Source organism: Anabrus simplex, chromosome 1 (assembly GCF_040414725.1).
Source record: "Anabrus simplex isolate iqAnaSimp1 chromosome 1, ASM4041472v1, whole genome shotgun sequence".
Classification (NCBI taxonomy): domain Eukaryota; kingdom Metazoa; phylum Arthropoda; class Insecta; order Orthoptera; family Tettigoniidae; genus Anabrus; species Anabrus simplex.
This window is the reverse complement of record NC_090265.1, coordinates 1,794,686,010-1,794,711,006: the sequence shown is the minus strand read 5'-3', so window position 1 is coordinate 1,794,711,006 and position 24,997 is coordinate 1,794,686,010. Positions and strand designations below refer to the sequence as shown.

At 43.1% G+C, this 24,997-nt stretch overlaps 1 protein-coding gene across 1 annotated transcript in view; it reads right to left on the bottom strand.

The window, feature by feature from the left end:
* LOC136882897 (facilitated trehalose transporter Tret1) overlaps window positions 1-24,997 on the bottom strand; it is a 107,994-nt gene that overhangs the window by 29,230 nt on the left and 53,767 nt on the right. Inside the window, exon 2 of the mRNA XM_068226821.1 lies at window positions 19,341-19,431. Within this exon, the coding sequence (XP_068082922.1) occupies window positions 19,341-19,431 (91 nt within the window). The remainder of the gene's footprint in view (window positions 1-19,340; window positions 19,432-24,997) is intronic.

Below are 24,997 nucleotides of genomic sequence, written 5' to 3'. Positions count from 1 at the left end.
AAACAGTAATCATCACCACCGCAAAAATCCACACTATAATTCTAGGGTGAGGCCCAAACTTCGCCTGCATCTCACTATTCCAAACATCCATGTCCGTAAACTATCCAGTGAAGAGAAATTCAATGAATCTACCCAGCCAAACTATCGCTTTAATAACGTCCAATATATCATCCCACAATGTTTCCGATTTAATGATAAATTATCGTCTCATAATATATGAAATGTAATGAATGGAAATTTGTTATAACAGTCAACTAACACCAACCGTGTATTCAGAATGCTGTTTTAACCTTGAGGTCGCCTATAATGTTCATTATGCTGACTTTACATAATCGTCATTTGGACTTAACTGCCAAGGGCTACAATCTTCAACAGAAATTGTTTTTCACAGGGGGATCTTAACTTGAATTCATAATGTGCGTCAGAGAGCACTCATTTCGAACCAACCTTCACTCGGTCAGCTGTCCCGGATTGTTAGCGGAAGATCACTACAGCCTGCCTCAGAAATATCACATTTAATATACAGCCTGTCTCAAAAATTCTTCGCCATCAACCAATATAGCCTGTCTCAAAATTTCATCTTCAACGCCTCTCACGGCAGCATCACACATGAAATACAGGCTTCCTCTGCCTTCAACATCTATACAACTCTTATCTCAACATATCATTCCGGCACAATCCATTTCTCCCTGTTTCAAAACTTTTCACCTCAATCCTCCCGTGACAAACAAATTTTACAGGAATCCTTTTTATTTATTTTACTACAACTTTCGTACCTCAAGAATACAATAATACAGCGTGATTTCCTATATCAGCGACATACACGATGTCACAAAATTACCTTCCTACAAAAAACATGACTTTATCAGACTTCACTGGGTTTCGAGACAACACAAATCTTATTGAACATATGTGTTATATACACTTTTAACATAGAAAATTTGTATCCCACGGTAAATATTATTATTATTATTATTATTATTATTATTATTATTATTATTATTATTATTATTATTCCGAAAAAAATTCTGAACTCATACGATATTCGAAATTAAGGCATTCACCACGACTACATTATCGTTGTCACCTTCCTAACTTTACTCAATTTGAACACTATCTCAAAGAATATTAACACATTACTTAAACTTCGCATTTAATAGTTTCTCGACATGAATTTTACAGCCCTGAAGAGTTTCACACGACGACCAGAAATGTAACACATTTGCCTGATCATTATTAAATATTAATTCGACACACGTACTGAAAATTTATTGGGACAAACAAATTCTAACTAAAACATTGATAAAATATAGTCACAGACCTGTAATCATAGTAGTCTTGGAGATTCCAGCCACATTTAGCCAGCTGCCGTCGTGCTTAGCCGTTCATAGCTACATTTGACATCATCTTCTTATATATATAAAACTTAAATTTTATACTCGTTATCGGTTAACACCGCAAATAACACACTTTCTTCGCGTTTAACATGCACCGCGCACCCTTCTCAACTGGCGACTGCCACTGTTTTCCCAGGACCCGGCTTTCGTTCATGCTACTGCTGGCCAGATGGTTTCAAATAGATAACAAAAAATCAGACCTGACGGCTAGTCTCCAGACTTCCTTTTGACAAAATCAAACACACACAATTGTCATACGGAGAGAAACTTACCTACGTATTTTAACCAGATATCTAAACCTTCACAGTTTTCATCGGCAGAAGCTCAGGATGATTTCTATCACCTTCCATTTAATATTCTACTTGAACCATTGACACGAATATATAACAAGTTACTTTGGGAACGAAACCCCGCAATTTCTTGCAGACGAGTGACGTTGGCTTCACCGTTCAGACCATCAGACAGAATGTGTAAAATAGGGGGAGGGGGGTTTCTTTTATACCTTCTGGGAGGGACGCCACCCTCTCCACGAGGCTCGATTGCGTAATCTGCTAATTCCACATCCACAGGACCAATTTTCTTGAAATTGATTCCATAAATTCATACAGTCTTATAATTCATTATAGTGTTAGTTTTATATTTTTCCCATACTTGCAACGGGCGTAATGAATTTTTCTGCCATGTACTTTCGCGGCTTTTCTTCAGGAAAATGACCTTGCCACGTGTCACAGATCTGCGAGCATGATGCCAACTGTCCTCCAGGCTTAACTGCATTTATATTTACCCTGGGGATTCTATCTTCACATACGGTTTATAAATAATTTAGATCCTTTATTCGTGGATTTACCATGTCGCCAAAATCTCTCGTTATGAAGGATTTTTCGAAATCGATAGATTATTCATTACTCGAGGTTCACCGAAGTGTACTGGTATTTCAGAGCTCGCGGCTCGCTTGTCACGGTCAGCTCGTTCCCACGAGATAGCTGGACTTTCGAAATAAAAAACATGGCTACTCTCAAAAAAAAATGTTTGAAGCTGAAACTAATATTTGGAATTATTTTTCATCGTAGAATTATGGGTTCAGGGTCTGCTCAAGGCTTAACGTCCGCATCCAACGGACGAATCACCATCAACAGCGTCATTAGCCCTCACTCCATATGAGCACTGCGGAGAGGTTTGGAATTTAATCCAGGATTTTGGCAAGCAATCTAGTGATTATAAATTGTATACCACCACCTCCCCTACCCTGCCGGTCAATATTCTCATGGTGAACGGGACTCGAACCGGCTAACCTCTGTGTCAGACCGTTTAGACTTCGGCGCCTTAACGATGATATCATGTATTTAATACTGAACTGCGATTAAAGGTAACCAAGCAGTAACGATTCTATCGGTGCTTGTGAAAGTAAATAGTACAATTCTCTCCTTACGCTACCTAAACCATTGAAGATATCCGTGTACTATATGGATGAGAATGTTGCACAGAAAAGTCCCCGGGATCACATTATCAATCTTTAAAAGGTCCCCCATTAATAACAGTTCGTATGTATTGTGTCCGCCTGTGTGGTGTGATTAGCTGCCACTCCGGGAGGCCCGGATCCGATTCTCGGTTCTGCCGTGAAATTTGAAAAGTGGTACGAGGGCTGGAACGGTGTCCACTCAGCCTCGGAAGGTCAACTGAGTAGAGGTGGGTTCGATTCCCACCTCAGCCATCCTAGAAGTGGTTTTCCGTGGTTTTCCACTTCTCCTCCAGGCAAATGCCGGGATGGTACTTAACTTAAGGCCACGGCCTTCCCTCTTCCTTGTCTACCAATCCAATCATCCCATACCCCATCATGGCCCCTGTTCAGCATAGCAGGCGAGGCCGCCTGGGCGAAGTACTGGTCTTATTCCCCAGTTGTATCCCCCGACACAATGTCTCACGCTCCAGGACACTGCCCTTGAGGCAGAAGTGGGATCCCTCGCTGAGTCCGAGGGAAAAACCAACACATGAGGGTAAACAGATTAACAAAGAAAGAATGTATTGCATCAGTAGACACCCTGTTCTAGGTACGGCGAGATTCGGTTTAGCACGGCTAAAAGTGGTTGGTATTCTGAGTGCAGAGCTGCTGAAGTCTACTCCTTTCGCTGCCTGGTCGACCCGGACGGAAACGCCGGTAAATGCTCGTACGGTTGTAATATTCTTCTTCTACAGCTATTCCCACACTTGTGGGGTCGCGGGTGCGAACTGGGTAGCGAATGTGGATTTGGGGGATTTGGCTCTGTTTTACGGACGGATGCCCTTCCTGACGCCATCCCTATGTGAACGATGTAATAACTACTGCATTTTTCTGTGATGGATGCTAGTGTGGTATGTTGTCTGCATATGAAGAGTGTTGGGACAGACATAAACCTCAAGTCACCGAGCCACAAGAATTAATCAGAAACGATTAAAATCCCCGTCTGAGTCGGGAATCGAACCCAGAACCCTCTAAACAGAAAGAGTCCGACATAACGTTCTTCAGCTTAGCCTATCTCGTGTTACTTTTGGAGTCGCTGGAGCCACGAAAACTCATTTTGGTTTTGGCCTGGGGTTTGAGACCAGGTGTCCTTCCTAACACCTCGATTCTTCAGATGAAAATATCGACCCAGTATCGACTGGAAATCAAACCTAAGGCCTCCGGTTGGGAAGCCAGAAACTAAGCCACTGAGCTAATCGTGTCCCTTCCTAGAGCTGTATTCATTTCTTTCTTTCTTTCTTTCTTTCTTTCTTTCTTTCTTTCTTTCTTTCTTTCTTAACCTGTTTACCCTCCAGGGTTAGCTTTTCCCTCCGAATCATTGGGGCATCCCACCTCTACCGCCCCAACGGCAGTGTCCTGGAGCGTGAGACTTTGGGTCGTGTGGATATAAATGGGGAGGAGGACCAGTACCTCGCCCAGGAGACCTCACTTGCTATACATAACATGGGCCTTGTGGGGGACAGGAGGATTGGAAGGAATGGGCAAGGAAGAGGGAAGGAAGTGCCGTGGCCTTAAGTTAGGTACCATCCCGGCATTTACCTGGAGGAGAAGTGGGAATCTACGGAAAACCCCTTAGAGGATCGCTGAGTGGGAATCGAAACCCCCTAAACTCAGTTGACCGCCCGAGGCTGAGTGGATCTCGTTGCAGCCCCCGTACCACTTTTCAAATTTCGTGGCAAAGCCGGGAATCGAACTCGGGCCTTCAGGGATGGCAGCTAATCACGCTAAATACTACACTGCAGAGGCGGACAATGTTTTTCCCACAGCGCAAAAAAAGTCATTCAGTTTGTCGCATAATATCATTTTTCATGACTCCCGAGTTTCTGACTTGACGTTTTCAAAGAAGTGAAAACCAAAATGTGAAGTTCTGATAACGTTCGCGTGCCCTTGACGTCACAGTAACTCATGGAAAGTTTTCGGCGGTGCAGGGAGGGCAGAGGACTACAATTAGGAAGGAAGTTGGCGAGGGTTTAATTTTCCGCTGTGGAAATGGGAAACCATGAAAATCCATGCACCATCTCCTGAATCTAAATTCAGTTATGCGACCCGAACCGTGAAGCCAACTCGCTCACGTATCGTATAAAGCACGTTAAGACGTTGACCTTGTGACCATCACCACCAAGAACAGAACAGCATGATATTTCATGCAGCAACCTCTTATATAACAAATTCAGAGAGGAGAGTGCGCAGTAACTTCTGTGGTGGAAGCGAGTCGCACAAGTCAGGTGTTGAAGTCCCTACAGGGAACAAATCAAAAGCTCATTATAGCGAAATCGTGATCGACTAATGCATTTGCAAGTATTTACCTTGTTAGATGTCCTTCATAACGTTCATATATTAACGAAACACGGGTTACGTAATGAAAACTACCGCGAAAACAAGAAACAAACACGAAGACAGTATTCTTTCATCTGTCTGTGTTCTTACTGACGTGATTTGATAAGCTCACTCTCACTAAGAGTGTGTCTCTATTTTTCTCTGAACTGGTAAAACTGGGCATAGTCAGTGCTGCCAGCTCAAAATTCTATTTGCTGTTGAACACACTTCAGAAACCTGTTAAACTTAAATTTAGAAACGCCAAAATTTTCGTGCTTGCAATTTATGGAAAACAGAATAAGATGAAGACACTACTGAACACCACAGTCACGCAGCGAACTGCATACACAAGTACACAGTTCAAAAAATTTAGGGGAACATGACTTGTAACGTCTGGTATGTGAACGTTAGTTTGGTAGATGGGGTTCCAATGGTCGTACAGCATACCTTAAGACCTTAGCTACTCATGGTACGTCAAATCGAAGTCATACTCCATCTGTAGGCGTAGCCATGCATTAAACTGTCAGGTGACTCCTCAATGTCTCTCCGTCAGTTATTCAACGCTTGTGGAATCGCTACACTGAGACAGGCCAGTTCACAAGGAGGGTTGGACAAGGTCGTGGACGCATGACAACTCCACAGGATGACCGATATCTGACCATCTGTGTGTTGCGGTGTCGTTCACCAACTGTCAGAGAACTGCAGCAAGACGTGAGGAGGGTCACTGTAATCGCGGTGTCTGACCAGACAGTAAGGAACGGGTTAAGAGAAGTGTCCTTACGACCCAGACGTCCTGTTCGAGTGCCCCGTTCAACGCAGCAACATCGCGCAGCTCGTACCCACGTCAACTGGCAACTTCGCCAATTGAGACCTATGTTGTTCACAGGCGAGTTTAGATTTCCCCTGGCACAGCGTGATGGACGCCACGGTGAGCAGTTGTTGTCCAGGTAGGCGACCGATTCGGACAAGGTTCTGTGATGGCCGTACGGATCTTGTCGTCGTCCGTGGTAATCTTACCACTGCGGGGTACATCGAGCAGATACTGCTACAGCATGTGTTGGTTGCTGCCCTGTATTCGTACTCATGCACGACAATGTCAGGGCTCATGAAGCGCGCATCACCAGAGCTGTCTTGCGAGAAGTGGGCATTCAAGAGATGGAATGGCCAGCAGTGAGTCCCAACGTTAATCCCATGGAGAATGTGTGAGATAGGCTTGGCAGAAGTGTTCGTGTGCGTCCTCTCCCACCACAGACTCTTCAAGACCTCGAACAGGCTCTCATTGGAGAATGGGACCTGATTCCGCAACGTGTCATCCGTCGACTTACACGGAGCATGCCACATAGTTGCCAAGCTGTGATAAATGCTCGTGGAGGACATACGCCATACTGAAGCTGTCCAATTGTGATTAAAATCCACCCTGAAAATGAATGCGAATCCATCATTGTTCCTTTGTATACTTGAACGGTAAGGAATAAAGGTTTAGTTAGTACTATATCTCGGTGTGAGATATTGTTTTGTTGAGCATGGCATACGTTCAAAATCACGTTCCACTAATTTCTGAACTGGGTATTATAATCTACGGACCATAACAATGAGTCTGGTTTTAACTCAGGCGTGTCATTTCATAAACACACAGCACAAAATGATCAATAATAAATAAAAATACCATTTGTGCTTATGTATAAATACAGTCACTCATTTATTTAAAAAGACAATGAATCCATAGATTACAGAAAGTTGTAACTAACTTGGCAGACTTTAATTGTGCAATACTTATGGATCAGAAAGGCTACGGACGTGTTTAGACCGAATCAGGTTAACATGAAACGTACACATTATAATATTCGCACTATGATAAAACATACTCAACTTTGGTTTATGATTAACTGTCAGGTGTCTACACATGATATAAAATATGGATCCCGTATTTTCATAAGAAAACATTAAAATCTCATGCAATGAAGTCGTACCTACCAGAATCTCTTAACAATAGTTGTTGACGGTAAAATGTTGTAGCCAACTATGGTCCTAAAACTCCAGGTTTAGCTATAAAACCGCTAACTTGGCAACATTACTCACATTATTGAACGAGAAGAAGAAGACCTTTCTCCTTCCATAAATCTCAGATGAACGGACCGGATTTATTCCAGCCTAAGGAACTCGTGAACAGATCCTAAACATCCGACAAGACCACCTCTATGTTCTTGTGGCTCGTGGACTACAAGATGGAGTGATCTAGATAAATTCCCTGGGCTATTCTCATCGAGACACTTGGTATACGTGATTCAGCAATTCTGTTCTTCGAACACGGTAATAACAAGAGTCAGTAACACCCTCTGCTGCTGCCGGAGTGTCACAAGGTTGCATTCCCCACCCCCACCCCCTCACGTACAGTGAATGTACCATGGTGGAAGTGCTTTAAGACTGGTAATACGGCATCATAACTGGCAGTAGGAACATAAACAATATCAGAAACGGAGATGATATTCTGATAAGTGCAACAGATGAATATGAATTAGAAACCGTCGTGCGGAGGCTAGACGAACGGAGCTGATCGTACTGTTTTGAAGTCAAAGTGATAATTGTAGACCATCGCAGTAACAAAAGGCCTGACACCAGAAGAACTGCCGACTATGAGGTCATCAGTTGCTTCCAGTACCTGAGATCTGTTGTCACTAGTCCGGAGACTTTGAGCCTCAGATACGTGTAGTATGTGCTGTTAAGACAGCAGCAACAGCATTCACTCCTCGCTGCTGCCATCTGGTCTTCATACTATGAACTCTTTTCTTAGAAAAAATGCTAGTCACTCTAATACATCGAAGGTTTCCGGCGACGCAGGATGGGAAAGGTCTAGGATTAGGAAGGTAGCAGCTATGGCCTTAATTTATTAAGGTACAGTCCCAGCAATTCCTGGTGTGAAAATGGGGAAAATACGGAAAACCATCTTAACGGCTGCCGACGGTGGGATTCGAACCCACCATCCCCCGAATGCGAGTGCATAGCTACGCGATATTAACCGCACATCCAACTCGCTCAGACACTTTTGAAAATATGTATGTTTCTATCAGCTGAGGATTTTTTAAATCGTCATATTTCGTATAGGCTACCCGAGATGTACAGTAGCCCGCTGGTTTTCTGATTCAACATACTGTTGGTTAAGTTATTGCGTCCGTCCACATATGATTGAAGTCTTGTACAACGATGTGACATATGAACTGAGAGAATACTGAGCCGTTCTTCCCAATATAAAACAGGTACTTTTGAGTGGTCATGAGCATGACTCATACTCATAGGACAGGCTAGAGTCGAGTTTAATTAATTGTCAAATAAGTTATAATTCTAAGATTCATTAAACTAATACATAGTATAACCTAATAGCCTACCTACTTACTAGCTACTTCCGAACTATGTTATGACTACCTTTCTAACACTGCAAATAAATCCATCTATTATTTAAACCTCCCTGTAAGAAGAGGAGAGTGAATGCAAGTGGGTATCATTTTCAAATGAGCTGAGCTCGAGAGTCCATTATAGCATACGATTATTTCAGTGTACTATGGCGCACTGTATGTCTCGCTGCAGCGGGAAGCTCTGCTCTCCGCCAGTGTCCAGTGGCCGATAAGGAGCCATGTGTATCTTGTTTCTCACTGAGCCGCGCTCGTTCACGATTCTTTCGGTGTGCCATGTCTCACTGTATGTCTCGCTAAAGCGGAATCTCGGCTCTCCGCCAGTGTCCAGTGGGCCGATAAGGAGGCGTGTGTATCTTGTGTCACACTGAGCCGTGCTCGTTCCCAATTCTTTCGGTGTGCCATGGCTCACTGTATGTCCCGCTGCAGAGGAAGCTCCGCTCTCTGCCAGTGTCCTGTGTGCCGATAAGGAGCCGTGTGTATCTTGTGTCTCACTGAGCCGCGCTCGTTCACGATTCTTTCTGTGTGCCATGGCTCACTGTATGTCTCCCTGCAGCGGAAGCTCAGCTCTCCGCCAGTGTCCAGTGGCCGATAAGGAGCCGTGTGTATCTTGTGTCTCACTGAGCCGTGCTTGTTCACGATTCTTTCGGTGTGCCATGATTCACTGTCTCGCTGCAGCGGAAGCTCGGCTCCCCGTCAACGTCCAGTGAGTGCGCCACTCAGCACTGTCCGCTGGGAGTAAGCTGGATAGTGTGCCGTGAGCTCGCCGTTCCTGTGAATTGATTCACTCGGACATTTGAATGAATCGATACACTGCTTCGAATCATACATTCAGTAGCCAACACTACTTGGAATATACACAGGATTTGTTAGCTAAAATGGTAGTAACATTAATATGCTTAAGATATAGAAAATATGTTTTCACTTTCATGTGGAGTGAGGGCATATGGTGCTGCAGATGGTGACTTTTACGTCGGATTGGGACGTTTTTAAGCCTTGAGCAGACCCCTTGGTTTTACTCGAGAGAACTACAGTACACTATGTGCTGACACCATCTCCCTATCTGCTTACTAGTATCATAATTGTCATCACCATCACCACCACCACCACCATAACAACAACAACAACAACAACAACAAAAACAATCACTACTACTACCACTACTACTAGATGCGTAGTCACTCATGGGTGTCAAGACCTGCACCAGGCTTCTCCGAAGACGACAAGCAATGAACTCAACATGCAGTGATATTGCAGGGTATCAATAACGATTTAATATTATCCAGCTAAAAGCACTGGCATATTAATTTCGAGGGTCTCTTTCTAATTACGAATTAAAATTTACGTGAAAAGTATCAAAGGGTACATTACGTATAAACTAAAAATATGTGTCTTTCTCGTACTGCCTTGAGGAATTCCCCTCTTAATTATTACAGGGTCAGATAAAGCTTCACCTACTCTAATTCTCTGAGATCTATTTTCTAGAAATATAGCAACCCATTCAGTCACTCTTTTGTCTAGTCCAATTGCACTAATGTTATCCAGTAGTCTCCCATGATCCACCCTAACCATCCTGACCACGCCCAATGTTGCTTAACTTCGGAGATCTCACGGGATCTGGTGTTTCAACACGGCTACGGCCGTTGGCAGGTTGGCAATAAGGTTACTGAAAATTTAGTGAAATTTAGCGAGGTGGTATACCTGTTCCCTGGTGCTTTCGTTTGTTTACCGCCATTCCTTTTAAATTGTATTACTAGAGGTAAATTATGCTCTTATTAAGCGAAAGTAAAGTTTATATTCGTAATCAAGGCCATCGTAAGCGGCGGAGTATCATTAATTGTATTATTAATTATTCGATTTCTTGTTATTAATTTAATAGGTAGTTAATTTAATTTTGCAAGACAATGTTAGAATAGTAACTGGCAAGCATTTATCTCACTTTAGTGTAAACTAGCCGCGCTTCGCTACGGGATTTTCAGAAATACTGCCTTTGTGGTTTTCCTAACTGAAGTCAACTTAGGCCGTTACAAACACGTCAGTAGGAATGTAGCAATTAAAAGCAATGTTATCATATAAAATACTCGATCAAATGAAAAACCACCGGGCGAGATGGCCGTGCGGTTAGGGGCGCGCAGCTGTGACCTTGCATCCAGGAGATAGTGGGTTCGAACCCCACTGTCGGCAGCCCTGAAGATGGTTTTCCGTGGTTTCCCATTTTCACACCAGGCAAATGCTGGGGCTGTACCTTAATGAAGGCCACGGCCGCTTCCTTCCCATTCCGAGGCCTTTCCTGTCCCATCGTCGCCATAAGACCTATGTGTGTCGGTGCGACGTAAAGCAAGTAGCAAAAAAAAAATAATGAAAAACCGCACATTTTCTCACTTTTAACGAACAGTACTACGGTGCCGATCTAACAGCCCAAAGTTCCAGTGCTGGAATGACCAGACCGCAGACAGCCGTGAACATTCATCTGCCATTATTCCGTTAAATATGCACCTGCTCATTCCAGTCAGTGCCTAAGAGTACGGATTGAATAGTTCGCATGCTAAGATGAACCAGTTTGTTACGTACCAGTAGTATCAGAAAATTTTTGAACCAAGGAATGACATGCTAAAGAAGAAAGTTAACTAACTCCACAGCTGGGGGCAAAAGATCACTGTAGGTCGACGCCCCGAACAAATAGCATTAAAGAAATACTCCCCAGCTACTCCCCGCCAATATTCGACTAGCTGTTATACTCGGTCGACTAGTCGAGTTGGCCGTGCGGTTAGGGGCGCGCAGCTGTGAACTAGCATTTAGGAGGTAGTGGGTTCGAACCCCACTGTCGACAGCCCTGAAGATGGTTTTCCGTGGTCTTCCATTTTCACAACAGGCAAATGCTGGGGTTTTACCGTAATTAAGGCCAGGGCGGCTTCCTTCCCTCTCCTAGCCCTTTCCTATCCCATCGTCGCCATAAGACCTATCTGTGTCGGTGCGACGTAAAGCAAATTAAGAAGAAAGTACTCTGTATGCAGCAGTATGAAATGCCGTATAGCTTTTAGTGCCGGGAGTGTTCGAGGACATGTTCTGCTCGCCAGGTGCAAATATTTCGATTTGACTTCCGTAGGCGACCTGCGTGTCGTGATGAGGATGAAATGATGACGAAGACGACACATACACCCAGTCCCTGTGCCAGAGAAATTAACCAATGATGGTTAACATTTTTGGCCCTGCCGGGATTCGAAACCGGCACCCCTGTGACTAAAGGCCAGCACGCTAACCATTTAGCCATGCAGCCGGACTGTATACAGCAGTAATCGTATCTATCGGAGATGAGTGGCAACAGAGACACAAAGCACATCACAACAAACAATGGTCAATGTAACGTTATTGTTGATGAAGGTTGTGAGCTTTCTGCATTGTAGGCCTTCACATTTAATTTTCTTTCGACTCTGTGATATTAGGACGTCTTACAAAATTATTTATTGTGTAGACTGTAGTTTCTTATTCCCCGACTTTACATACCGATTTTCTTCTTCTTTCTTCGATTTTGGCCATTTAAAGATCACGGAAAGTAACCCTGTGCATTCATCTTAATCCTTCTTTTCTTCATCCTTTCACTTTGCTGTTTCCTCCTCTCTTGTGTCCAGATATTATTACCTTTCCTCTTTTCCTTTTCCTGGAAACCATTGAAATGTTGTATCAATCTTCTGAAAGTTGTTCTGTCTTGTAATATAAACCGATTTTCATTACATTCTGTTTACCCATTTTCTCGTGACTCGTCGCTGGTATGGACTTCAGCAACAAAAATCCAAATTCATGAATATCCCTGTTATCATAGCCGGTACGGTAAAAGTGTATAACACATCGGAAATTTAATAACTTTGGTTATGTAGTGTTTGTCGATAGGACCACTAATACAAATATTTGAGACTTAAATTTTAGGCCTTCCTCTAAACTACTATTTCACTCAGCGTTAATAAAATTATTTATAGCCTAGATTGTAGCGACTTATTCTCCGACTTTTCAAACCGATTTTCACTAAGATTTGACCTCTAATAACATAAATATTTGAGAATTAAATTTTAGGTCTTTACCTAAACTACCATTTATCTCAGCGTGAATACGATTATTTATATCCTAGATTGTAGCGACTTGTCCCGGGACTTTACGTACAAATTTTCATTAACATAGGACCACTGATAAAATAAATAGATGGAAATTAAATTTTGGGCCTTCCCCAAAACTACCATTTCTCTCAGCGTGAATAAAATTATTTATGGCGTAGATTGTAGCGGCCTATGCCCCAACTTTACATACCGATTTTCATTAAATTCTCTTCAGCCGTTTTTGCGTGATGCGTGTACAGACAGACAGACAGACAGACAGACAGACAGACAGACAGACAGACAGACAGACAGACAGACAGACAGACAGACAGACAGACAGACAGACAGACAGAAATTACAGAAAAATAAAAAGTGCATTTCCTTGTTGCTATGGACACGACCAATACAGAAATACCATCCTTTTTAATTTCTGAACAATACACAGACAAAACTCTTATTATATATATATATATATATATATAGATACTTGGTAGTAAGTTGTTACGAAGTCAAAGAAAGATAACCTCCTTAATGTTCTCATCCGACAGACGAATCACAATGAACAACTTCGTATACCTTTAGGCCTACTCCATATGAGCGGCGCAGATTAAGCAAGCTTTTGGCACGCACTCTAGTTATTAGGAATTGTGTACTATGACCTCTAGTGCCCTGCCGACTAAGTTCGACCATATTGTCTCGAACGGCAAGGCAGCATCAAGCACTGACGCTGCACCGACCGTGGCAACCTAGAAAGCCTATCGTTGATGAGTTTGCGTGAAAGTCATAGTCAGTGGCAACAACTTGCTAGTTTGCGAAGTTTTTAAAAATTCTATGATAGCTGGACATCAAGCGTGATATATTAAATAAAAGGGCCAGAGTTCGATTCCCGGCTCTGCCACGAAAATTTGAAAAGTGGTACGAGGGTTGGAACGGGGTCCACTCAGCCTCAGGAGGTCAACCGAGTAGAGGTTAGTTCGAGTCCCACTTCAGCCATCCTGGAAGTGTTTTTCCGTGGTTTCCCACTTCCCCTCCAGGCAAATATCGGGATGGTACCTAACTTAAGGCCACGGCCGCTTCCTTCCCTCTTCCTTGTCCATCCCTTCCAATCTTCACATCCCCCACCAAGGCCCCTGTTCAGTATAGCAGGTGAGGCCGCCTGGGCGAGGTACTGGTCATCCTTCTCATTTGTATCTCCGGACCCAATGTCTAACGCTCCAGGACACTGCCCGTGAGGTTGTAGAGGTGGGATCCCTCGCTGAGTCCGAGGGAAAATCCAACACTGGAGGGTAAGCGGATTAAGAAAGAAGAAGACAATAATGATTACATTATAACAACTTATTTTTCATATAACATCATGCAGATGAAGATGCATCACGATGTGCAGCCATCTTGATTCCTACGGCAGCGTCCCAGATAGAAGGGAAGTCCCAGAGAGGAGCGATAACTACCTGTCCAACTTCGGCATAACTAAACTCGATAATATTCTCCCAGACTGCACATAAACACGTTTTCAACCGAACTTCCAGATAAATGTGCAAACTAACACATAAATGTACACCGCACTTTCCTTTGCCTGTCGTAGAACAAGTCCATTCCACTCCTGAAGTTGATTTTCCTCGTTAGGAAGTGCTGTCCAAGTCGGAGTAGTGCCCCCCATTTCGCTGTAGGCAACAACTGATGGATGTACTTTGTCCACGAGGTAATCATGTCGCACTGAGTAGAATGCCTTCTTATAATCGATATAGACATGCGAAGACTTTTCTTCTTGAGGGTACCACACTCAGTTATCAGTTGTTCTTTTTCGCCCTTGTACGAGCCTTTCTGTTCTTCTCACAGAATTCCAACGTAAGAAATCCGAGGCGGCTATGCGCTGCGATTCTCAACCGAGTAGGTCTTAAGTTATTGTTCTCGTCTGACCTATGGAGATACATCCGCCCGAAAACAGCTAGAGCTGATGGAGACTAGAAATAATGTGAGTTCACAACACCGCAAGAGGAGACCGCATTTAGAAACAAAACACCTCTCTAAACCTTGAGTACGCTTCTTTCACTCATTTCTAACAGTGGTGATGTTGGTGTTGATTATTATTTTAAGAGGAAGTACAACTGGTCAACCATCCTCTACTTCTTTCTAGCACCGTCCTGAAGTATTCTACGTGCGAAAGACCTGTGGCTATGTATTAAACTTAGCCCCACGCTTTGTTTTAATGCACAGTGGATGTCTGATAACTAGAGTTGTAAATGAGTTTCTACCGCTTTGCATAGCTATTCATTTCACGCTCTTAGAAAGGAAACTTGGAGTCACATGTTGTGAGTGAGTCGCCTCCATCGTTAGTAGAAAGGCTGCTATGACTGGCAATAAAGAAAACACGATTTCAAAATAAAATCTATTTTAGGAACGCCCGTCTATTTATTTTATTTTCTTACTAATGCTTATGGAATGAAGCGTAATAACACTCTTTTCTCCAGCAATCTCCAAAAAGATCTGGCTTATCCAAACCTGGATGTTAACTATGTAGTCATTGCCCCAGCTTAGTTGACCACTTCTCAGAGAACACTCCTGCTGCCAGAACGAACAAGGAGAGAGACTCACTAATGAACGAACTCGAATCAGAACCATTGTTGCTCAGCCGAAATGGGCGATGTTTGAACAGTGAGCAGTCGAAAGTCGACAACAGGCCGGTGACTTGTCCAGTCGCTCAATGAGAGGTCAAACTGCGAATTGACGCCTTCCTTTTGCTTCATGTGCTCATTACGAGTGTTACATGCAGTCAAGGACCAAAGCATGTGGTAACAGTGTTGCTCGACCTGAGCCATGCTGGGTCGGACGTTATTTGCGAAAAAGAAGCCACTTCTTTCCCACACCTTCTGTAGCCAAACGACACCTGGAATAAGCATCCAAGAGGTTTAACTTCGGAGATGCGCTTGTTCCACCTAGACAATACACAGACATATGCCAAACTTGATGTATCACTCAATGGCATTCCCCTCGCACACAGCACCAATCCAAGGTACTTTGGAAAAACTCCTAACAGGAGTTGTTTTTCAACAAACATCTCTTTAACTAAGCTTCAAGTTAAGGAGAAGAAATGTCATAGTACGTAAACTTGCAGATGTCAGCTCTTCAGTCTGACTGAACCGTCCACATGGTAAGAAAATTAAGGTAGCCTTGAACCACGCCATGCGCATCATCATTGGTACTGCTAACTGCAACTCTCTTTACTGGTAGGCTATACTGCGTCACATAGCACCCCCACATTGAGAAGACTAACCACCCTGGTGCTGGTTTATCATTGAATCGGGCTCTTCCCATTACACCACCCACCTACCTACCTACCTATTACCGTGGACCGGTCGAAACTGGCTATAAACTGCCAGGAGCTGAATTCGGGCCTCTTAGACTAAGAAAATAAAGAATAAAAGGCATGTACCCAAAGCAAAGCTCATTTAAAGATGAGTAAGGTTTATTAACATAAGATTGGCAAAATAATTAAAATGTGGCAAAAACAAGCAAAATAGGGAGATACAGGGAGACGGCTACTAATATACATAGTCCGTGAGGGTATCTTAGTCACAATCGAGTCGTTTGACTCATTAAACACAATCTCATGAAATTTTACACTGTCGCAACAGAGGTATCATGAAAATTGACACAGTTATTTTTCAATTATTTCCCTACAGTGGTAATTGAAATTCGATGCAAAGCATTTCTTTCTCACTGTCAAGACATCAATAACAGGTGAAAGTAGCTGCTTTCACACAAGAAAAAGTATTATTCAAGCTTCCCAGATAAGACAAGGCTTAAATCAGTTATTTAAAAAGGAACATGGCTTCCAACAATCTCCAAAGAGACTGTATCCCTCAGAAATCAAAACGCCAGTGAAGCAAAGCTGGCAGGAAAAGAACAAATATGGAACACCAGGAGGTTAAAAGAGTTGCTATCGTTACGGAAGCAAATAAACATGAGTCACTTGAAACAAGTAGAATTGAGAGTACGATCCCGAAATAGGTAAATAAATTGCCTGAGCAAGCCGCGAAAAATAGTAAGATAAAATGATAATGTTAATGATAAAAGCAACATCCATAAGGCACTGAAGAATAACACAGATCCGATAATCACACAACGCCTACACACACGCGCAGAGACCAAATATGCAAAGTAGAAAAAATAATATAGTATCAAGACACGTTACGATGAGAACCGTAACAGCATGATAAGTCAGTCGACGGCTTATGAGCTTGATCTGAGGGCACAGATGAGACATCTGGGTCACCGCAATATAGGTCAGGCTCACCCAGTCAACACCATAACGAAATAACAACTGATACGCTACATGACATATTCATAACGCACATAAAAGCAAACATGAATCATACAGCATTAGAGTTGAACCATATTACAGAACATAAGCTCAAGCCAGACGTCGAAGCCGAAGAGAATATAAAAGGTCTCCAATCAAAAACCACAAACAAACTCATCACACACACGGATCAAATGGATCAGTGTTACCTTCCCCCTTACGTAGGAACGAATACATAACAAGCAGACATGAAGAAAAGGAAGGACACTGAAATAAGTCTTCAGCAAATAAATAAAAGAATAATATACAGAACAGGCATCTCTCAGCACACTAAACCAGCGTAAGTATGGCAAGCCAAGGAAAGGAAAATAACCTAAATACCTGAGGCTTGTAGGAATAAAATACATAGATTCTAAGTAGTCATATACATTGAATCAAAACATGGAGTCATACTGTGTATATTATGGATCTTTTTAAAATCTCAGTTGAAAGAGATGAATCATCTCGTAGCCCAGCGCCTACATCTTTTTAACCCAAGCCATTCTTTTCCCCCGATCAGAGAGCAAAAGAATCAAAGATAAGGTATAAAGAAATGCTTCGGCGATCCGTCATTACATGAGGTGCCATCTGTCTAATCGGGATGAACTACACGTCAAGTTAGAGAACATTAACCAGTCACAACCGACTGATCTATGACATCATAAAGAATTCAATATCAGAAAGTAAAACATCAAGGTAATTAGGTGTCGGACACCTTCTACGGTGATATAACTAGAGGATCTCAGCGACTGAAATAGATGTCCCGCCGTCCGAACAGCACAACTGATCTGCAGCGACTTCACCGCAGAACTGACTGGCATTCTCTGTCTAAAGCCCAGCACCCTGCAAAAGGATTTGATCTACCGCGGAGAACCTGTGCCATGTTCCTCAGAGTTCGAGGTAGTCATGAACGATGCGGAGCTTTACTACATACGTGGGACACGCATCTATCCCTACGTGTGATTGTGGCGACGTGAATAAGACAATCCAACAGATAGTTACGGATTGTCCAAAGAGTGCATTTCAGTATCTACAAAGGATTTTATGACAGCGTCTGAACAATGGCTGGACAATTATAATCTGAAGTTATGACTCCCCAGTGCTTTTCCGACTGTCAGTGTGTGACATATCGGTTTATCTAGATATCTGAATATGTTTATCTGTATATATGTGTTACCAATAAATAAATAAATAAATAAATAAATAAATAAATAAATAAATAAGTAAATAAATAAATAAATATATAAATAGACCGGATGCAGTGTTTCAACAAACCCTTGCTCTTCTTATGATCTGGTGAAATATTCATTATTTAAATATTGTTTATTGTAATTTTAATATCAATCCCACTATCTATATGTCTACCTCTCTCTGTCATTCCTGTAACTCTGGGAGCAGTTGAGCTATGAGGGTGGTAATAAGACACGCTTCAATTCCGAAAATAGGAAGATTACCAACTTCGAAGAAGATAAATGGATGGAAGAAGGAAGGAAGGAAGGAAGGAAGGAGGGAAGGAAGGAAGGAAGAAAAGGAGAAGAAGAAGAAGTCTTAGAAAGAAAGTGAAGACTCAGGAAAGAATGGAAAATAAAATACCATCTACTCCTCGCAAACGTAATAAATTTGAGGGTCGGAAGATAAGTTTAGGCCAAGGCAAAGGACCTGACAGAAGAAATCAGAAACAATTAACAGTTTTATCTGGGCTCGTGATTACAAAATACGACTCATAAGCTGGAATATCTTTACGATTTGCTTATATTTGGGTAGTGAGAGATTGCCAACAAAAGCCAAACTTGACCATTGCTGACAAAAGGGAGAGCGAAATGAGGAGATATAACCGAATAGTTGTCACCATTTTAATGATGTGAAACCTCCACGGTGTGTAGAGTTATTTAGTTCTCCCTCCCGGTTGAACCATGTTGTTGTTTTCTGTGCAGTCCCTACAGTTTGCCGATGTTTGGAACACATTCTTTGTCAAGGCCACTGAAATACCCGTACTCGATCCAAGGTAATCACTCTCCCAGGCAGGTAACCAAGGCTTCTGCAATGTATTCTGTACGGAATTTACAGAACAAAACAACACCATTCAACCCGGAAGAAGAACTAATTAACTTTTCTAAAAGGCTCAAACTGTAAAGTTTAAATATGATTTCAAAAAATTAGAACCCAAATTCACTTCATTTCAGCTACTCTTGAAGTGATTGCAATACGTCCATAATGGATGTTTTCATGTTATTCATAGCAGTCATTCAGTGTTGAAATACTCCAGTGTTACGTTTATGAAGTCACATGTCATACCTGTGGCAAAGCGGTGCGGAAGCGACTGATTCCTCCTCCATTCTTTCCATGCTCTTCGTCTGCACCATCCACTTCTTCACTCTTCTTTTCACTGAAACAGAAAGTGAATTGTATTGTATTAGTGAATGCATATTGTTTCTCTTAAGTCATGCTATGAAGACGTCCTGAAAACTGACTTGCGAGAAAGCAATGTGCGGAACAGTTTTCTTCTAGTGGTTAAGGTTGCACGAAAACATCGAAAGTTTTTGGCTATGATTGAGAATGAAGTGGCCCGTGGCCTTAATTAAGGTGCATTTCCAGCATTTGCGTGGTGTGAAAATGGGAAACCACGCAAAGTCATCTTCAGGGCTGCTAGCAGTGGGATGAGAACCTGGTGATTATTGTTTCATGAGGAAGTAAACTGGGCAACATTAATCAGAGGAAAGTATCACAAGAGATCCAATCCTTCGAAGAATGTTGGTAACGACAGAAGAAAGCGAAGGGCCGGAAAGGATGGCGTGAAAACGTCTTAAAAAATCCATTACCGTCACAGTCGAAAGAGAAGAACAGTGGACCAAAGAAGGTCAGATTTTTTGCTAATTGCTTTATGTCGCACCGACACAGATGTGAAAATGGGAAACCACGGAAAACCATCTTCAGGGCTGCCGACAGTGGGGTTCGAATCCACCATCTCCCCAATACTGGATACTGGCCGCAATTAAGCGACTGCAGCTATCGAGCTCGGTTAGAAGATCAGATAGGAAAGATAAAAGTAAGCATAACTCGCCAAAATTTCTGATACTCCTTCCGCTTATTTGTGACACGAACAAAAACGTAATTGTAAATTTAGCAAACGTGAACAACTGGGAACAGGCAGTGGTAAGTCAGCGGACCCGCGGTTACATTGGGAGGTGGTGGTGGTGATTATTGTTTTAAGAGGAAGTACAACTGGGCAACCATACTCTACTAACACTAACCAGAGAAGAACAAGGAACAGATCCAATTATTCGAAAATTAAAAGTAGCGGAAAATGAAAGGAAAGAGCGTAATAATGGCGAGTGGCCTCCGGAGAGGACTGGCGCAGGTGTTTCGAGTTGACACCTTATGGGCGACCTGTGCGTCTGTGGGTATGGGGGCCAGTCTGTGATGACACGTCACAAACGCCCAGCCTCGGGACCATTGAAATGAACCAAGGAAGTTAAATTCCCTGACCGAGCCGGGTATCGACCTGGAGACCCCTGGAACCAAACACCACCACTCTAACCATGTATCCATGGAATCGGACACGAAGGGCGCAAAAGTGAAAGATTCCCTTGGCTTCGTAAATCTAACACTGTCGGTGTCGGAAGAGAACCAGAGTTGACCAAGAGAGGTCGATGGGAAAGATTTAAGTCAAGTCACTGGGATAAATAAGTGGAAAGAATGCCAGACAGGCACAGGCATACTCCCAAGCTGAGACCTCTTACGACAGGCAGGAGATGCACGGGGAATTCCCGTGATGTAGCTCCTCCGTGCAGCGTATGTAGTAGTCTTCCATGGTCGGTGTACCTAATTAACTGTTCACCTGGGAACTGGGAGGCTGTTGTTGTTGTTAGTTCATGGCCGCGCTTTAGAAGACACACCTGTGCCAGCTGTGATGTAACCAACAGTGGGCATTGCTGCGTCGTGCACGAGATGTTGGTGTTTTACAAGTGCGATGTGTTTCGTTCGTGTGATGTACCCAACGTGGAATTTAGAGCGGGTCTGACCAGGTGGTGGAGCCCAGAGCCTCTCAGAAGATGATATGCGTCAGGGGCGGCTACAACGGCGTCTGCTCTTCAATTGAGGAGCTACCTTTTAGCGCCCATGGAGGGTTGGCAGCACTATGTGATTTTTCTTTTCACTTTGCCTTGAATCGCACTGACACAGATAGGTCTTATGGCCACGATGGGGTACGAAAGGTCTAGGAGTGGGAAGTGTGGGAAGGAAGCGACCGTAGCCTGGTGTAAAAATCCCCGACTAGGCTTGTAATCGAACCGAACCCGAAGCCCCATGGTCGTTGACGCAAGAAGACGGACATTTATCCATTATCATTTTTATCAGGGGCCAATCGCAGGGTCTTATCAGACACTCATCACATTAATCGTAGGAAGAAAGGAGGCTCATTGCTTGGCCTCGAAGGGGGATGCTTTCTGCTAAGTTAAGAGACTCCCTAGGCAACGCGGTCAGAGATAGCGAACATCGCCTGTTAATATCGTGTGAGGCAGATCTTCCAGCGAAGGTCACCTTGTTAAGGAAACTGTGTGTAACCGGGCGAGTTGGCCGTGCGGTTAGGAGCGGGCAGCTGTGAGCTCGCATCCGGGAGATAGTGGGTTCGAACCCCACTGTCGGCAGCCTTGAAAATTATTTCTGTGGTTACCCATTTTCACACCAGGCAAATGCTGGGGCTGTACCTTCATTAAGGCCACGACCGCTTCCTTCCCATTCCTAGGCCTTTCCTGTCCCATCGTCGCCATAATACCTACCTGTGTCGGTGCGACGTAAAGCAACTATCATAAAACTGTGTGTTCGTGTGCTGCAGGGTGGTTATGTGTTAGTTGCACGAATGGTAGGGACCCAGTCTCCGGGCCAAGCGAGTTAACCTTTAACCTACTGCTAGTCCAGAAATCAAACCCGGGATCCCAAGAGCCGAAGGTGAAGACAAGACACTAGCCTAATCAGTCAGGTATTGAGCTAGAGTTATTAACCATACTCGGAAGAGGTCAGGCCTTCGACGAATATAGGTACCACAAACCTAATACCGTCAGCGTTAGAGGAGGAAGAGAATTGACACAAGGAGACCTGATAGGAGAGCGTGCCACAAGCAAGTGTTAGAGCGGTCTGAGGATACAGGCGGATAACACTGTGGCACTTGGAAGAGGACGGGAATTGACACAAGGAGACCTGATAGGAGAGCGTGCCACAAGCAAGTGTTAGAGCGGTCTGAGGATACAGGCGGATAACACTGTGGCACTTGGAAAAGGACGAGAATTGGTCCACGTAGATCAGAGAGGAAATATGAAAGAAGAGAATTTGGCACGATTAAGACAGATCAGTGCCAGACAACCGGGTGCCAAAAGGAGCCACTGAACTTTCACCAATTATGACGTATCGAAGAGAAAGTTCGTCTGGGCTCAAGAATTCGTGTGTACCTCTGAATCTCCCAATCCCCTTCCTCAAATTCTTTACCTTTCACTGTACGATGTAACTACTAGCCCTCCTGGCGTTACCGTGGCTAGCCGGTTCGAGTTCCGTTGGTCGAAAAACTGTGCACCATCAGAATGTTGTCCGGCAGGGTAGGGGAGACCTCTCCACAGTGCACACACGACGCTGTTGATGGCCATTCGTCCGTCGGATGGGGACGTTAAGCCTTGAGCAGACTCGGACACGAGTAGGCTACGTGGTTTCACTCTCTTCCTATTTCATTATTCAATCACACATTCTCCACCGATCTGCATTTAGGGCAGTCGCCCAGGTGGCAGATTACCTACCTGTTTTACGTAGACTTTTCTTAAATAATTACATAGACATTGGATATTTATTGAACATCTCCCTTGGTAAGTTATTCCAATCTCTAACTCCCCTTCCTATAAACGAATATTTGCCCGATTTTGTCCTTTATCTTCACATTGCGATCTTTCCTACTTTTAAAGAAACAACTCAAACTTATTCGTCTACTAATGGCATTCCACGCTAATTATTATTATTATCATCATCGTCATAAACATCATCACCCCCCCCCCACATCCAGACGCGCATGTCGCTCAGTGGTGTCAAAAAGGAAGATCTGCACCAGGCGAGCCGAACATCCCCTCGGACACTCCCGCCACTAAATTCCATTCGAAAAAAAAAGATTAGTTAACAAGTTCTATGATTATTAGCGTTATGATCCATAGCAACGACGCGGCGTCTCCAGCCACCCCAGTTATTACAGTAATGTAGAAATTACAACTTTGAAGAAAGTACAGCAGATGTGAGCACAAAATGTGTACCGTACTAACAGCGATTCACAATATTTCATTAAACAATGTAACCTACATCAGTTAATGTTCGATCCATGGTTCAGAGGGTCCCAGGCCACCCTACCAACCACCACAGAAACATGCAATAGTCAACACGTAGAGTTGCGTCACGAACTGGACCCTGCGTAATGACGTAATCCGTGCAAAAGTGCCGACCTCAAGAATCAGAAAAGATAATGAAGAATAAGAAGAGAAATACTAAGAGCAAGAAGAATGGCCCTATAACCTATAATATTCTAAGGTTTGGTGTTCGTACAATTTTATTACGCTGACTAGATGGGTCGGACATAGAATGTGATATCATGTCTATTAGAACAATTCCACTTCTTACCTTCCGTCAAGTTTGCTGTAGGAGTAGTGAAATCGCCTCTTTGCTATCATCTGAGAGTAATTCCCATGTTACTGTAGACTTTCGTAGCACTAAGTAAATGGGCGGAAATTCCGTCTGGAAAAAAGTGTGAACGTGGGGAGGATAGCAGCATAATAACAAGGTCGTTCTGTTAGAAATAGGCGACAGAAGTCTTCCCAGAGGAGACCAGTCGGTGTACGGGAAGAACTTATTGCCCGCCATCTTGATCAGGACAACACAACAGTTTAGTGATTGGCTATACCTCAGACGGCGTGGTGGAAAGCGCAATAAAATGCAAGACGACCCACCATCTGCTTCTGTCCGCCATCTTGTCGGACGTATTCCCGAGAAGTAGGCTATAAACAACAACAAAGTTTAAACAGCAATACTGTATGTGAATTACTTTTGTGACCGTTTTAACCTTTGAAAATCGTAGAAGGACCAAGGAATTGTCACTGACTACTTGAACTCGTTTTACAAACCATCATTTATAGAATTCACGTACGATATTCCACTAAAATGTCCGAGTATTTGGTGTGGCAAATGTTCAATGAATCTGCTAATACATTAAAAATCATAACGCTGGATTAATATTTGTTGTAAATACCGGTAGATCTTTAAAATCGGTCCGAGGTATAGTGTGCATGTTCAGAAAACTGACCTAATAAAAGTAAGTCAGATTTTAGACACTTATGTCTCAGAGAGAGTACAGTGTAGATGGAAGTTAATGGTGTCGATAGATTCAGGACTCTCAAAACCATTCAAATAATGCAATGTAAGCCAGAAAGTGGTCGAAGATATTTGTGTCATTCTTCATGTTTTTTTGACTAGGAAGAGACTTGGAGGCATGAAATCCACTTCCAACCATTCTTGCTGTTCTCGCATTGTATAGCATGGAAATAATCATCGCCTACCTAGTTTTGTACCCCAGGAGTAGATAACGAATTCAGGATCTTCTATCGCTACTTCTCTCGGCTCCTTAATCCATTAAAACGAACATCACAGTCATATTTCAGTCCTATAATCGTTGTAGAGGTCTACCACAATATATACTGTATAGAAACTGAATGAATGTTAAACATTTATGATTATTATTATTATTATTATTATTATTATTATTATTATTATTATTATTCTGCTTTTACGGCCCCATTGAACCACTCGGTCAATCATTTTCTGCTCATCCTCTTCGATAAGTTTTCCTTCCGAATTGCCCATTAGCTTATCATTCCTTGTGAACTTTTCTCTCGTTACTCATCTGTAAATACGGCTTTCATTGCATGTCGTGC